General features: G+C 41.8%; 1 protein-coding gene across 1 annotated transcript in view; it reads left to right on the top strand.

Annotated features, from left to right (window-relative positions):
• Positions 1-950: 950 nt before the first annotated feature.
• Positions 951-16,084, top strand: part of LOC148021460 (uncharacterized) — a 32,301-nt gene continuing 17,167 nt past the window's right edge. The window contains exons 1-4 of the mRNA XM_087699351.1: positions 951-1,530; positions 1,873-2,173; positions 2,268-2,426; positions 2,863-3,161. Of these exons, the coding sequence (XP_087555477.1) occupies positions 1,330-1,530; positions 1,873-2,173; positions 2,268-2,426; positions 2,863-3,161 (960 nt within the window). The 5' untranslated portion in view covers positions 951-1,329. The remainder of the gene's footprint in view (positions 1,531-1,872; positions 2,174-2,267; positions 2,427-2,862; positions 3,162-16,084) is intronic.

Raw genomic sequence — 16,084 nt, 5'->3', positions numbered from 1 at the left:
AAGAAGTCAAAAAAGTATGAAGCACGAGAAAGTCATCACAATATATTAAATAGCAATCAAGTTTAATTAACCAAATCGAGATGGTTTGGACATGGGCTTTTGTAGCCACGTGCGAGCAATTATGAGTAGTAATAGGTGGTCACATGACCTACCAAAAGTAGGGGCATATCCTAGTGTCCCATCTAGAGAGGCTCTTCCATGGCCCTCTCAAACAAAAATAAATATCCACTTCATGGTTTTATTAGTCCTTCAAAAAAAGACAAGTATAGCATTGAATGTTTCTTATCAGGGCAAATCACTTTAATAAGTATGATTAAGAACAAATTACATATGTGGTAGATTTTGATTACATAGTCTCAACCACTTCATGCTCGTGTACGTAGAGGTAATAATATTGTCTTCTTGTTCAATCTCCTATTCATTCAATGTTTTATTAAATTTACTTTATGTTTTTCATGTACTCTTACATAATAGGTCTTACTTTCACATTTTAAGAGGATCATAGTCATGGATGGCAAAATTGAAACTGGAAACTGTTCTTTGCTTGGTTTTGAGTAGTGGTCAGGTTTTTTTTGCATTTCTAGCCTTTTTAGTCATATTATAACTAAAATAACCTTAACTAAAAATTAAAAAACAATATTTCAAAAAATACCAAAGTTCTTTATTGCAAATTCAACAATTTTGTTGACTCGACCTCGAATTATTATGAACACTAGTTTTGAGTTTCTGATTTGCGAAGAGCCTCGGGGTTTCATAATTTAAAAAAAAAGCAATAATTTGAAGTTATGATGCGAAGGTCTCCCAGGAGGCAAATGGAGGGCTAGCCCATCCTTGGGCCCTGCACACACGCATGCAGTTGCCCCTGGGTTTCGTAGTTTGCGGTGACACGAACACAACCCCACGTGAATCTGTTCTTAAGAATAAGAAAAAGCTTTCTCTTTTACTTTCTTTCTTCCTTTCTCCTTTAGACAGGTGACACACTTCCTTGCTCCTCAAGCCTCCACCCATCATCAGCATCGATAGAGTTTTCGTTTCACCAGTAAACCCTGAGGGCAGGGTAGGGTTACGCGCAGCAGGAGCACGAGAAGAAGAAGCAGGAGCAGGAGTACGCATACCAGAGACCATTGCTGAGACTGCCGTGCCCTGCCGCCATCCCCTCGTGCACCAATCGACACAATAGGCAGCCTTCGACAGAGTCCTCGCCACTCACCTTGTCATCGGATTTGTCCCGGACTGCGTTTTTTGGTCTCTTCCATCGGCTTCCTTCCGTCGGTGCCGGCCATGCCTATTTTCTAGGTCCGGCGAAGAAAAACTCAGTCAAGTGCCTTGATGGGGGCCAGTAATCGGGCTGTATCGTTAGGACAAGACCTGTTCCTTTATGCTGTCAGCGCGGCGCTCAGTTGCCTTGTTCTTTTCGTTGGCCTGCGGTATATTGATCCTAATAGGGCTCATGAAAAGAAGGCAGCGGAGCGCAAGAAAGAGATTGCCAAGCGCCTTGGCCGGCCGCTTGTGCAGACAAATGTTTACGAGGTAGGTTTTTGCCTTGATTTTCATCATTCTCTTTCAATTTATACGAATGTTGCACTGCAATACTTTTGAGGACAATGCTACCTCCAGGCTTGGTGAGTTTCTATCACTACTAATTTCATTCGGCCTAAGATGGTTCCATTTGACTCGAGTCTTATGCTAATTAATCAATATCTCACAGAAGATAATGCTAGCTGCAGGCATGTCACAAAAGCCAATACTAGCTGCAGGTTTTTTAGATGATGAACTTCTAGCTTCATTTGGCATAAGATAGTTTCATTATGCTCGAACTTATGATAAGAAACGTAAGAGTTTGGAAATGCCTTATTAGAATTGTATGGACAGGATATGATTGCTTGTGATGTCATCAATCCTGATGACATTGATGTAACATTTGAAACAATCGGAGGCCTTGAAGGGGTAAAGCAATCGCTACATGAGTTGGTGATTCTTCCTCTACAGAGGCCAGATTTGTTTGCACATGGGAAGCTGTTGGGTCCACAAAAAGGAGTTTTACTCTATGGACCTCCTGGAACGGGCAAAACACTATTGGCCAAGGCAATTGCGAAGGAATCTGGTGCAGTCTTTATTAATGTAAGGGTGGCAACACTGATGAGCAAGTGGTTTGGTGATGCACAGAAATTGGGTAAGGCCTTTAGAATCAGAACATTGTACGCATCTGTCTTTATTGCTTCAAAAATGAGGTACACCTTGCAGCAACTTATCTTGAATCCTTGCAGTGACGGCTGTCTTTACACTGGCATACAAACTTCAGCCCTCTATCATTTTCATAGATGAAGTAGACAGTTTTCTGGGACAGCGAAGAGCTTCAGACCATGAAGCCTTAACAAATATGAAGACAGAGTTCATGGCTTTATGGGATGGCTTCACCACTGATCGTAAGCACTCTAAGGCTAATGTGTCTGTTCCAAGGGATCATCTTTTTACATGCATTTGCAAACTCAATCTCATTTTTTGTGTAGCTCAACTAATGGATTACTTAGTTGATGTGTCCGTGGAGTATGCTACATCCATAATTCTAAGTTGTTCTTTTGAACATGTTTTAACATAAACTGAAATTCATTTAATGTATGTGATCCGAGTTGCGTGAATGTGGGCGTGCACAAATGCACAGCAGCCCCTGGCCTCAAAAAAATAACACAAAAACACCCTACAGCAAACTATTTAGGGTATCAAACTGATGATTACACCACACAGATTTCTGGTGGTTAAGCCTTCTATATTAACTGTCTTTATTAGAGTTGACCGCATTTATGGCTCGGCACATGTGCTTGTTTGCACTGCAAAATTGTAATTTATGTAATCTTCTTGCAGAAAATGCACGTGTCATGGTTCTTGCAGCAACCAATAGGCCATGGGAGTTGGATGAAGCAATCTTGCGTCGACTACCTCGGGCATTTGAAGTAGGAATGCCGGATCTGAAGCAGCGGGCAAGCATACTGCGGGTTATTCTGAAAGATGAGAATGTGGAGGATGATGTTGATTATGAACGTCTGTCTAGCTTGTGTGATGGCTACAGTGGTTCTGATTTGACAGAGCTATGCAAGCAGGCTGCTTATTTTCCCATCAGAGATCTGTTGGAGCAGGAGCAAAGTGGACAATTAACCTGCCAGGTTAGTGCTCTTTGTTTTGCCCTAAGTATGAGTTTTCAGGCAATAAATCTGTCCTAGGTCACACGTTTTTCTTTGTTTCGTGGTGGCGTTACTGTTCCATAAGGTCTATAAGGCTGTTATATTGTAAGCTGGATGTCAAAGGTGTGCATGGATTGTAGGGACATCCAGCTAGCTACTTTTAGGAAATATTGTTTTTTTGTTGCATCTCTAGATTATACATGTTTTTTGGCCTGCTATAATTAGTCTTTTGTTGTTCCTCTTTTTTGTTTAAGTATTCTCAAGCAGACTTGTTTGTCACAAGTTTATTTAACAATCACTCATCATGGAAGATGAACTTGAGTTCATCCACACAGCATTCCTAGCGGAGCGACTGCCCAAATATTTTATCTTTTGCTAGTTTATTTTGATCAAGTTTTAGAAGTGCTCCTCTATCTCCAAAAATATGGTTAGGTCCTACTCATCCACTTCTCATATATCACAAATTATTGGGTTCTTGTTTTTCCCTAGTTTTTATATAGCAAAATTTCACAAAACTTTGTTATGGTTTTGCAAAACCAGTATGGATGCAACCTTGCCCCGCACCTACTATTGGAAGTGATCTTTCCATGTTTTTCGTTTTTAAACTAATATTAGTTTTCACACCCAACATTTTGAAAAGTTTTAGGCTATACGTGATTTACCTTTGTTATGTTAAACAACCCTTTCTCAATTGGGTAGGGCTCCTTCCAATTTCTTAAATTTCCACATATGTTATGTTGGCAAATTTGATGTAATTGTGAATACACTCATTTGTGGTTGACGAGATAAGGTGTCAACCACTATATCTTTTATCCTTGAAAATTTGAACATGGAATATGGATTAAATATTTTACTCATCTTATTTGTTTGGGGAGAGTGTCTTCCTCATTATCTTGGATGGCACTCTCAGCTTTGAAGGCAAGAAAGTGGTTAAAGACCTTAGTATACAAAAAAACTCTAGTTGTTGACCCTATTTTATGGGACTTATTTCTTGCTATAAAGTGTTGCTTACAGATGAATATTCTATAATAACCCTTCATTTTTGAGACTCCTAGCTGCATTTGTGTGAGTGAGCTATGGAAGCGAAGAACACAAAGAGTAAAAGAGAGAATGAGAGGAGAAACAGAGATGAGGCTGAAGGAAAAACGTCTTGATCTCAGCTACAAAACTACAAGTGGATAGCCCTTGCATGTGTGGATGTCACATTAGTGAGGCCGTTGGATTGAAAGAAAAATACAAAATTTCATGGAGAAAGATGAGAGAGAATTGATGAAGGTTAGTAATGATGAGTTCGATAACATAGGAAAGAGAAAAACAAACTTAATGCAATGATAGGGAAGATAATAAGTAACCCCATAAATAGGAGGGAGCAAATTGAATTAGGAGATTGTGTAGAATGCCTCCAAAAACAAGATAATTGATCTTGATATTCGAAATATGAATAATTGGATGTCCGCCTAAGAAGCTTGCATGCCCACGAAAGTGACCATCAATTGCCTACCCATGCAAGAAATGTGCTGGTTGGTTGTCCAAGCATAGCAAAAAGGGAATGTTACGTGATTGATGTATGAGAGGGTGTAGAAGGTTGCACATCATGATGAAGATAATAGGGGAAGCCATGGACAAGATCAAGAAACCTTGGTCACCATGTGATGTGTGGTGGTTATTGTCAACACAAAAAGAAGTGATGGATGATGACTATGGTAGAGCTTTAGAAGTCCTTGATTGACTTACACTAAGGCTAACAAGCAAGACATGAACATGGGAGAAGGTAGATGGAAACATTTTTGAATGAACTATTGGTAAAAAAATATGATCCTAGTAATCAAGCATGTCTAAATTTTAAGCTTTGACCTTATTTTAAGTCCAATGCTTTGGTACGAAAACTATTGTTTCATTGATACATTCATTTGGTTAGGAATGGGCTTGAATTTGTTTAAGGCTATAATTGGGTTTTGCCTCTTGGCCATTTGACCATAGCGTATAGGGACTCGCTAGTTTGCCTACACGATCGAGAGTGAGAACAAACTTATAGTATATATGTTGTATTGTTAGATTTATGTCCATAACCTGGGTTTAGGCATTTTTCCGGTGCAATTTATTGTGAAATTTCAGTGGACTATATGTGGTTGCATTTAGATGGCAACTTGGGTGATTGGATTCACATTGGCCAATTTGATTCTTTGGGGTCTCTCAGGTCTACTACCTTATGTGTTTCCATTATTGCTTCTGTGTTAGCACTCACACCTTCATTTTACCCTCCCTTTGTATCCCGTTGTAGTGAGGCACTAAGTGCTGGTTACCTGGTCGACGCTGTACTCATTTGCGTGCTTGGATCTATGGTTCCCATTGTTGGGTCATGAGTGCTCTTTCAAGTCATGGCTCTTTGCTATTCAGTGTTCATTTTGTGTATCATGCCTTGTATTTATCACTTCTACTTGGTATCGAACGTTTGGCTCTCTAAATTGCGGTGCTTCGTTTGCTGCATTTGGGGCTGGTTGTAGGTGCTTGAGCTGCTACACCTTGGTAGCGTGTTGTTGAGGTGGTGACATCTATTATGTTTCCTACTCGTGTTTGGATGATCTAATTTGTATTTTGGGCTGCACTTGCTAGTGATTTGGTATAGCAAACATAGAAACACAAAAGTGTATGATAAGGCAGAACACAATATGTATAGTTTTGAATGGTAATGTATGAATAACAAGTATGGCGATATCATTAGCGGGTCTCAAATCTCTCTCTCTCTCTCTCTCTCTCTCCATGATTGAAGCTAACATGGTTTGAGTGTATGGCTCTTGAATGGATCCCAAAAGGCAGCAACAATGTCGATGATGATTGAGTGATTTTGTAGCAATGTAGGCAGCACATCTAGCTGAAATGCAGATGTAATGATATGCTAACATAGCTGTTTGGGAGTTGTAGGATGTTTGCCAAGAGTGGGAAGAAAAAGGCAGTGGCAACGGATAGGGCACCAGGGATTGGAAGGTGTGTGGTAGTAGTCATGGATGGTTGGATAGCCATTGGAAGAGGGTTGAAGGTTTGAAATAGGGTGCCAACAGCTGGGGGGGGGGGGGGCGTGAAAGATTGATGTAACTTGCAAAAAAGAGATGAATAGGATTGTTGGGTGGCTTGTTATTATTGATGTGGATCCTTCCAAAATTAGGGTTTTTGGCTTATGGGACACAAAAACTTCAGTAAAAGGCAATGGCAATGGATAGGGCACCAAGGATTGGAAGGTGTTTGGCAGCAGTCGTGGATGGTTGGATAACCATTGGAAGAGGGTTGAAGGTTTGAAATAGGACGTCAATAGCTAGAGAGGGCGTGGAAGATTGATGTAACTTGCAAAAAAGAGATGAATAGAATTGTTGGGTGGCTTGTTATTTATTGATGTGGATCCTTCCAAAATTAGGGTTTTGGCTTATGGGACACAAAAACTTCAGTTGGGTGGCTTGTTATTTATTGATGTGGATCCTTCCAAAATTTGGGTTTTGGCTTATGGGACACAAAAACTTCAGTAAAAGGCAGTAGCAATGGATAGGGCACCAAGGATTGGAAGGTGTGTGGCAGCAGGCGTGGATGGTTGGATAGCCATTGGAAGAGGGTTGAAGGTTTGAAATAGGGTGCCGACAGCTAGAGAGGGCGTGGAAGATTGATGTAACTTGCAAAAAAGAGATGAATAGAAATGTCGGGTGGCTTGTTATTTATTGATGTGGATCCTTCCAAAATTAGGGTTTTGGCTTAAAGGACACAAAAACTTTAGTAATCTTTCAGTTTTGGGATTGTTTTAATGAGCTAATGAAGATTTAATGTGTAATGCATCTTTTGGGCTTTCTCCTCCTCAATGTCATTGCCAACGTACTTTGTTACTTGTAGGTCTTGTTGGAGAGCAAGAACCAGTGCCAATACCCACTTAGTCGGTGACTCATTGTTGTATATGACTATCTCATGTCTTGGTATATAGATTCCATTTCCCAAGCATTCTTTTGGGTTCTCTCTTTACATTGTTTCTTTCCTTTGTCTTGTGTTGTGCCATCAACAATTTCACATGCTTCTATTGCTGCATCCAACTTGTGACATGGTTTTAGACATCCATGTCAGGCCATGGAGTGCTATTTTTTGCATTTCTCGAGCATTTTTTGGGTTCTCTCTTTACAATGTTTGTTTTCTCTGTCTTGTGTTGTGCAGTCAACAGTTTCACATGCTTCCATTGTTGCATCCAACTTGTGACATGCTATTACATGTCCGTGTTAGGTCATGGTGTACTGTTTTTTGCTGTTGCAAGTCTGTCCACATTATTGTTATTGACCTTCCCTAAATGTTGCTGCCTAGGCAGCCTGATTCTAGAGCAAACTAGCTTGTTTTTAGCCATCTACACCGAGTGTTTTGTGAATATTAGTTTGTGTTTTGAGAGACTTGGTATGTTTGGCCAAAAGACATACGGTCTCAGGTAATTAGAGATCGGTAGAGAGAGAGAGAGAGAGAGAGAGAGAGAGAGAGAGAGACTTTTGAGAAGGAAGATCAGAAGAAAAAGAGATGATATCAGATTTGAGCAATAGGGAACTAGATAGCCGTAAGTCTCAGTTGTAACTTCTATATATTTCATAAAAGCTTGCTTCCAAACCCTATACAACATATACATATGCATGTATATCAATTCTTGAGATTTTTACTCTGATGAATCGGTTGTGAATAGCCCTTTATGCATATAATTCACATACATAAGTCTGGATAACAAACAATGTTCCTATGTGACTAGAACAACCTTATCATAGATACTAATAGTCTTGCACTAAATCAGCCCATAAATACTTGAAAATCCGTGCATTGGATAAAAAACAAACCTTTCTTTCAACCCAATACATCAAACTTTTAGCCCAGGATAGTAGTGACTTGAGATTGATGCAAAACAATCCATTGTCTCTCTAGTTAGAGGACAGGAAAGCATCCATAGTAACAATTAATTTATAACATCAGTGGGCTGCTGCAAGTCAGTCTTGCAATACCTTGTTGTCAGCTTGGATCATTTTTACATGAATCTTGGTTCACTGCTGTCCTGGGTCAAAAGTTTGATGTATTGGGTTGAAAGAGAGGTTTGCTTTTGGTCCAGTGTAGGGATTTTCAAGTAGACGTGGGCTGATTTAGTGCAAGACTGTTCATATCTATGAATAGGGCTATTCTCGTTACGTATAGTGCTGTTCCTAGCCGGGTTTATGCCGAGTAAGTCTTAGTAATTGATGTATATGCAGAGGTACAGAAGTAGTAGCTGAGATTTGAGTCTACTTGGTTCCCTATTAGTGAAATTTGATACCATCTCTTTTTCTTCTCATTTTCCTTCTCTGAAGTCTTCTTTCTTTTGCATTGAGCTCTCCTTACTTGAGACCCGGTGTCTTTTGGTGATATATGCCAAGTCTCTTGACAATGCTTAATGTTTTTGCATTAATTTATTGATGTGCGGTTGCATTTAATGCTTGGATTGCTTGCATTTTCCATTCAGCTAGTTGTGTTTTTGTATTTTTAATTTTGTGCATTTTTTATGGCATTCTTCGAGAATGAGAGATTGTAGACATTGTGGCTGGTCATTACATGTTGGTTACCCTGCTGGTCTTGTACATGTTCTCATGCTTTTATTTGTTATTGCTCTCGCTTTCATTGTGCACTCTCATGTTAACATGCCATAATTCAATTGCTCATATAAAAGTAGTTAATGCAACAATTTGCAATGCACTAATGATTATAGACTCCATAGCCTTTTGAGTGTCAACATTTTTACCTTTGTAAGGAAGAAAGTTGGTATTAATGGCACCATTGAGATAAATAAAGAGTAGTGTAATGATCCTTACTTTCAGCAACACAAGAGCCATAGATGACCTTTATGTTTTGCCACATAAGAGCGTGGGTGTGATGCAAATCTCAAAGGAAAGTGTTGCATATCTCACTCTTATGAGGGCATACTTGTTCCTCATTTCTAAGATTACTCATCATCTTATTGTGTACAAGTGCACAAGGCTAGTCATGCTTGAGTAGTGCTCAAGGCTAGTCATGGTTGAGTAGTTATACATTAGTGTTTAGACATATAATTTAGATTTTGTTCCAAGTTCAAGAGGAACACTATTGATATTGTAATGGGGACGAGAAATTTTGATACTTTGCTCATGCATTGATTAGCATTTAATAAAGTGTTAATCAAACATGCAAGTGTGAAGTGCACATGTGGTGTGTAAGGTTGTGTAAGCGAATTATTTCACAATTTTAGACCAAGGACCCAAAGAGATTGTGAGAGTGCGCAATGGAAAGAGAAAAGTGAAAAGTGAACTCAGAGAGGAGGAGAAGAAGAAGAGAATGTAGGAGAGAGAAGAAACAATGTGGTTGCAATGGCTGAAGGTACAAGGCTGCAATAGTCAGCCCCAACATGCAGCTCTATGCATCAGTGTGGGCTCAGCTCTATGTGTCAGTGTGGGCGCCAGATGGTAGGAGGGGGATGAGAGAATGAGGAGGAATGGTTGAACTCAAAGGATCAATGATGGATAATGGATGATGAAAGTGGGAGGGTAGGTTGCTTATATAGATAGGCGAAAAATAGGCAAAACCCTAAATGTGGTCAAACCACTGAAATAATGGCCAAAAGTGTCAAAAAAAGCACTAATGTATCTTTCATCTCAAGTGTCTAAAACACATAAAATGACAGACAGAGACAATGTTAGAGTTGAAGGTACAAGGTTGCAATAGTCTGCCCCAACACGCAGCTCTATGTATCAGTGTGGGCTCAACTCTATGCGTCAGTGTGGGCTCAACTCTATGCGTCAGTGTGGGCGCCAGATGGTAGAAGAGGGATGAGAGAATGAGGAGGGTTGGCTGAACTCGAAGGATCAACGATGGATAATGGATGATGAAAGTGGGAGGGTAGGTTGCTTATATAGATAGGCAAAAAATAGGCAAAACCCTAAATGTGGTCAAACCACTAAAATAATGGCCAAAAGTGTAAAAAAAAAGCACTAATGTGTCTTTCATCTCAAGTGTCTAAAACACATAAAATGACAGATAGAGACAATGTTAGAGCTCCTAATGTCCTTGTTTGATTCAAATTACAGCTTCCAAGAAGAAGATGACCACATGAGAAATGTTGGGGGTAAAGGCGCCTCCGCCTAGCCGCCCGTATATTATTGCACTGACAGTCACCGCCACTGCACACTGCAGGTGGCGGGCGCCCGTCACCGTCACTTTATTCTTTATTCTTTTAGTGACAGTTTGAATAAAGGAAGGCCCGGTCGCACATTGTGACCGTTGGAGTTCCCATTTCTTGTCTCTCTCTTTCTTGCTCTTGCTCTCCCGCCATAGCTCGCGAGTGCAAGCTTCGATCCTACTCACCTTTCAACTAGTATCAGAGCTCGGCTTCCCGACTCTTGAGCTTGGTTCGTGGTATTCTCAGCTTCCCATCGACTCCCTACTCGCATTGGGTCTCCTTCCCGGCAGCCATATCCAACTCCTTCGAGCTCCCGTCACTCCGCGGCTTCCCGAGCTTCTTCCCGGCATTGTTGGGCACCTTCAGGGCATTACATCAGAGGTATTGCTTCATTCTTCATAGGGTTTTGTATTGTTTTCAGGTCACACAGGCTGTGAATAGAAAGGGGCAGCCACCATTGAAGCTCTCTCTTCTTGTATCTCACTTGGTCTTGGAAGAGACTTGTTGGGGCTCATTGTGGGCCACCATTGGCCACTCCTCAAGCCCCCTACCGCCCCTTTTATGGCCACGCTGATCAGTAGGCACTCCAGCCCTGTCCACGCTGTTTGCGCCTGATTCTAGGCTGGTCTCCATCTGCATCACAGGGTACTACTCAAGCTCCAGGCCATTGGGCACTTAAACAGGCGTCATTTGAGGCATTTGCACATGCTTTGATGCTTGGTATCGAAGGTTTGAGCATTGACATTGCTTATGGTCTGATTTAGCACTGTTTTGGGACTGTCATAACAGCCCACAGGCAGTTTATAACAGTGCTACAGTAACATTTGATGTTTATGCTTGCCCGGCATTGTCATTTGATGCCTGGTTGGTCCCATATTATGCCTACATGTGTGAGAGTGCGCTGCGGAAGCGGGAATACGAACATGGAGGGAGAGAGTGAGAGAGAGAGAGAAAGCAGAAAATAAGGAAGAGAAATCTGCACTGACTGAAATAAATGCTGAATACAAACGGGAAGGCGGAAGGAGATTGATCAGTCTCTGCACGCAGGCCACAGCGTCAGTGAGGGCACCAGATCAGGCTAATGAAGATGGCAGCACTACGACGGGGGAGAAGGAGTGTTGGAATCTGCAAGAAGACAAGTGATCAAGTGGGGAGGGGGGACTGCCTATAAATAGGCAAAATGACAAACCCTAACCCTAACCCTAAAATGGGCGCAAACCCTAAAAATGCCCTAAAATGGGCGCCCCACATCAGTGACCAAAAAAGTGGTCGGGCAGCTAGTGGCTGCCCACTAAAAGAGGCCAAAAAGAAATACACATCCTAAGACAGCTAGTCAAGAGTGACTAGCCTCCCCCATCATAACATATGGCAGACATGTCAGAGCTCCTAATGTCCTCGTCTGACTCAGACTGAGGCTCACAGGCAGGAGATGACAAGGCATGACAAACATGACTGCTAACAACATGTTAGGGAAATGTATGTCTATTGTTTGTCAACCATTTGGAGCTGATTTTGCATGCTGAAATTTCTCAGTTTTGACAGTCATTCTTGGCTGTAATAAAAACAGGTTGAAGCTATTACACATACCTTGGGTTATGCCTGTTGGTTCCGGCCTATGTCTTGGATGTATGCCATGAAGTATTGATCTTCCGGGTAGGACTTCAAGCTTGGATTTCATTCCGGATGCTTTTGGAAGAGCTTTGACATTATGCACTCATTGACATGGTTCATACTTGATAGTGGTATATGCTTTGAGAGTGATGCTCCGTGGGTTTATGCATACCCATTGCCTACGGCTTGATGCTTATATCCCGGTTGATTATCCTATGCATACGTTGAGCTTGAGTGCTCATTGAAGCTCTACCTTGGATGCATTTTGGATTATCTGGAGTTGTCTTGGATGTTACTTGGCTTGTCAGAGTTTGGATTGGGATGTACTTGATGTCTTACATGCTTATGGATGCTACATACAGATGCTCTACCGCCTACATGTTCGGGATGTACTATTGATGTATTGTCTTGGACTTATGTCATTGGCACTGTGTCTTGCCTTGGTTTGAGCTCTTGAGCTTGTACATACGGATTTTGTGCCAGTGGGAGCATTCTTGAATGCTTATCAGACATTGAGCAGGCGGTGCTTTTATGCATTAAGCAGTTACATGCTATTGAGCAGTTACAGACACTTGAGACTTTGGGATTTCTTACCCTTTGAAATGATGCATGGTTTATATGTCTTGGTTCACTGTATGCTTATGAGTTGAGTCTCAGATTTGGATCCGTATCTTTGTGAGCTGACACCTGCTTGTGTCAAGTTTTGGTAGTGGCAGGAACACTTTGCCCCGTTGACTGGGGGGTGTGCCTACTCACTGGCAGATGTTTGTATGACATGTTTGGGTGTCGGATTCATGCCTATCGACTGTCATATGCCTATGTTATGCCCGCATGATGTCGGCTTTGGTCTTGGCAGTATCTGATTGACATGGGATCCGCTTTTGGCATTGTTAGCTCTCATTTACTGAAATCTGTAATTTATTACAGCAAGTATATATGTATGGACTGAGATGGATTTTTCATGCTGAAATATTCTAAAATGATGTACTTTCACTAGTACTTGGTGGGAGTAGCTTGGGTTACACTTTTCTCGCAATTTTCTCTCGATTTTGGTGATTTTTTGGTCATTTTCTGTAGTAAACAGCAAGCAGTTTTGAACTGTCTGCAGTGTTCCAGCGTGTATTATGGCGAGTTCAACCACTGATCATACTATTTTCAATATTACTAAGCTTGACGGTACGAATTACTCATACTGGAAGAGCTAGATTTGGCATGTGTTGGTGTAGAAATTGCAGATCAAACCATTGAGGTTGAGCGGGCATCCGCCTGCAACTATGCCAGATGAGGAATGGCTTTAGCTTGATGAGTTATGCAAGTCCACTATTGTATTCTCTCTCACAGAATAGGTTCATTATAATGTATTTGAGGAAGAACAGAGTGCATGGCAGTTGTGGGATAAAATCAAGAATCTATATGACAAGAAAAGTCCAGCGAGTTAGATGTATTGGTTGAGGCAGCATATGGATCTGCGCATGAAGGAGAATGTGACTATGTTTGCTCACTTAAGCTAGTTCCATGCTATACTCAAGGACTTGACTTCGCAGGACATTACTTTTGCAGAGGATGTCACTCTTTTCTTGCTTGGTACTCTTAATGAGTCATGGGATGTATTCCGCACCGCATTATGTGCCTCTACAACTACCTTGAAATTATTTGATGTTGAGAGTGCTCTTTTGCAGGAAGAGGTTAACTGTAGCAATTTGGATGCCTCTCGTGTGTCGCATCCTATGAAAGTTAGAGGCAGGAATGATGGATATGGAAAGCATGGTAGTGACAGTTGCAATGGCCGTGGATGGGATTCTCAGAAATCTCGGTCCAAGTCTCGTGGGAAGTCATCTAGCAAATCCCATGGCAAGAATGCAGATGTTACTTGTCACCATTGTGGAAAAAATGGCCATATTAGGCCACAATGCCATGAACTGCGCAATGAAAGGCGCAAAGATAAGGGGAAAGACAAAGTGCACAATAAGTCTTCTAATTGCAGCATAGTGCCTGCAAAGTCCAGTGTTAAAATTGTAGAGATCAATGTTATGCAGCCTGAGGATGTTGATGATGATGATTATATTCTTGCAGCTTCTTTTAGTGCTTCGCACATGACAGAGATACACTCTATATATGAACAGTGTTGGCTCTTGGACTCACGTGCGTCCTTTCATGTGACACCTTGCCGAGAGTGGTTTCATTCATACCGTACTGTTTCGGGCTCTGTGCGCTTGGGTGATGACAGCTCTCTTGATATTGTGGGCATTAGTGATGTTAGGTTGTAGTTTCCTTCTGGCAGTAGTTTTGTTATGCAGGATGTATGTCATGTACCTGCTTTGACACGCAGTCTCATGTTAGTTGGACAGCTCGATGACGCAGGTTATCATGTATCTCTTGGAGACTATGCATGGAAGATCACTCGTGGCAGACTTGTGATTGCGAGAGGTGCCAAGGCTGGCAGCCTCTATTCCTTGATTGTATTAGCTTTTTCCCTTGATCATGTTTTGTCTGTGGGTTCTATCCCACACGTATCTCTTTGGCATGTCCGTTTGGGCCATATGTCTTTGAAGGGAATGAAAATGCTTTCTGGTTTGCAACACTTACCGCCCCTTGATTATGCATGTTTTGATTCATGTGAGCAGTCTTTATGGTAGGCAGACTAGGTCTACGCATAAGAAGTCTGGTAGGCCACGCATGAGTGAGCCCTTGGCATTGGTACATTTGGATATCTGTGGGTCCATGCTTTGTCAGTCTATGGGTGGTGCCAAGTATTTTGTTACTTTCATAGATGATTTTTCACTGAAAGTTTGGGCTTATCTCATTAAGCTGAAATCCGATGTCTTGGCTGTGTTTCAGAGATGGCTTGCATTGGTTGAGAACCATTTTGGGTATAGACTAAAATGCATAAGGACAGATAATGGGGGTGAGTATGTCTCACGTGCTTTTGAGCAGTTATGTGATGAGAGGGGTATTAAGCGTCAGTTGACCGTCCCTTACACACCCTCCCAGAATAATTTGGTTGAGCGGATGAATAGAACCATCCAGGAGTGTGTACGTAGTATGCTTAGCCATGTAGGCTCTACCATAGAGCGTTTGGGCTGAGGCAGTTAGTACAGCTGTGTATGTCATAAACAGATCATCTTCTAGTGGTTTGAATTTCCAGGTTGCAGAGGAGGTATGGATTGGAAAACCTCTCTTATGCGCATCTCCGTGTCTTTGGATGTGAGGCATTTTGCCATGTACCTAGGGACAAGAGAAGTAAGCTGGATCCTAGGAGTACCAAATGCATTTTCCTTGGTTATGGGGATGCAGGCGAGATGGGTTACTGTCTTTGGGATCCGCAGGTGCGAAAAGTCATCCGCAGTCATGATGTAGTCTTCCATGAAGACAAGATGCATCGGCAGCCAGAGAGAGTTGTTGAGATCCGCAAGGTCATATTTTAGGAGGAGCCAAGAGCTCCCGCACGGCCAATTGGACAGCCTACAGCTGCAGCAGATGCTCATGGTCAGGGTGTTGGACAGGCAGCTGGGTAGGCAGCCGAGTCTGCCGTGAGACGGTCTACTAGAGACAGACATGCACCTGATAGATTTCAGCCCTCGATGCATTATGTCTTGGTTACAGATGCAAGAGAGCCTTTCACTTATGATGAGGTTATGCGCAGGGGTGACAGTTACTCCTGGGAGAGGGCTATGCAGTCTGAGATAGACTCCTTGCATAAGAATGACACTTGGGATTTGGTTTCCTTGCCTACGGGCAAGAAGACTTTGCCATACAAGTGGGTGTACAAGTTGAAAAGTACTTCTTGACACCCCAAGCTGGCATACAAAGCTAGATTGGTAGCATGGTGTGGACTTTGATGAGGTCTTTTCTCCTCTGGTTAAGATGACCACCTTGCGCTTAGTCTTGGCTTTGGTTGCTCAGCTTGACTTGGATTTATACCAGATGGATGTTAAGATAGCTTTCTTACATGGGGACTTGGATGATGAGATTTATATGGAGCAGCCTAAGGGCTTTGCAAAACCTGGCAAGGAGCACCTAGTGTGCAAATTGAAGAAAAGTCTTTATGGCTTGAAACAGTCACCTAGGGAGTTGTATCATAAATTTGATGCCTTTATGCAGTCACAGGGCTACA

The sequence above is a fragment of the Lygodium microphyllum genome, chromosome 18 (genome assembly GCF_053477565.2).
Source record: "Lygodium microphyllum isolate KBCC chromosome 18, Lygodium_microphyllum_v1.1.10, whole genome shotgun sequence".
In the NCBI taxonomy this organism is placed as follows: domain Eukaryota; kingdom Viridiplantae; phylum Streptophyta; class Polypodiopsida; order Schizaeales; family Lygodiaceae; genus Lygodium; species Lygodium microphyllum.
Note: the sequence above shows the minus strand (reverse complement) of the source record. Positions and strands in the feature narration are given on the sequence as shown.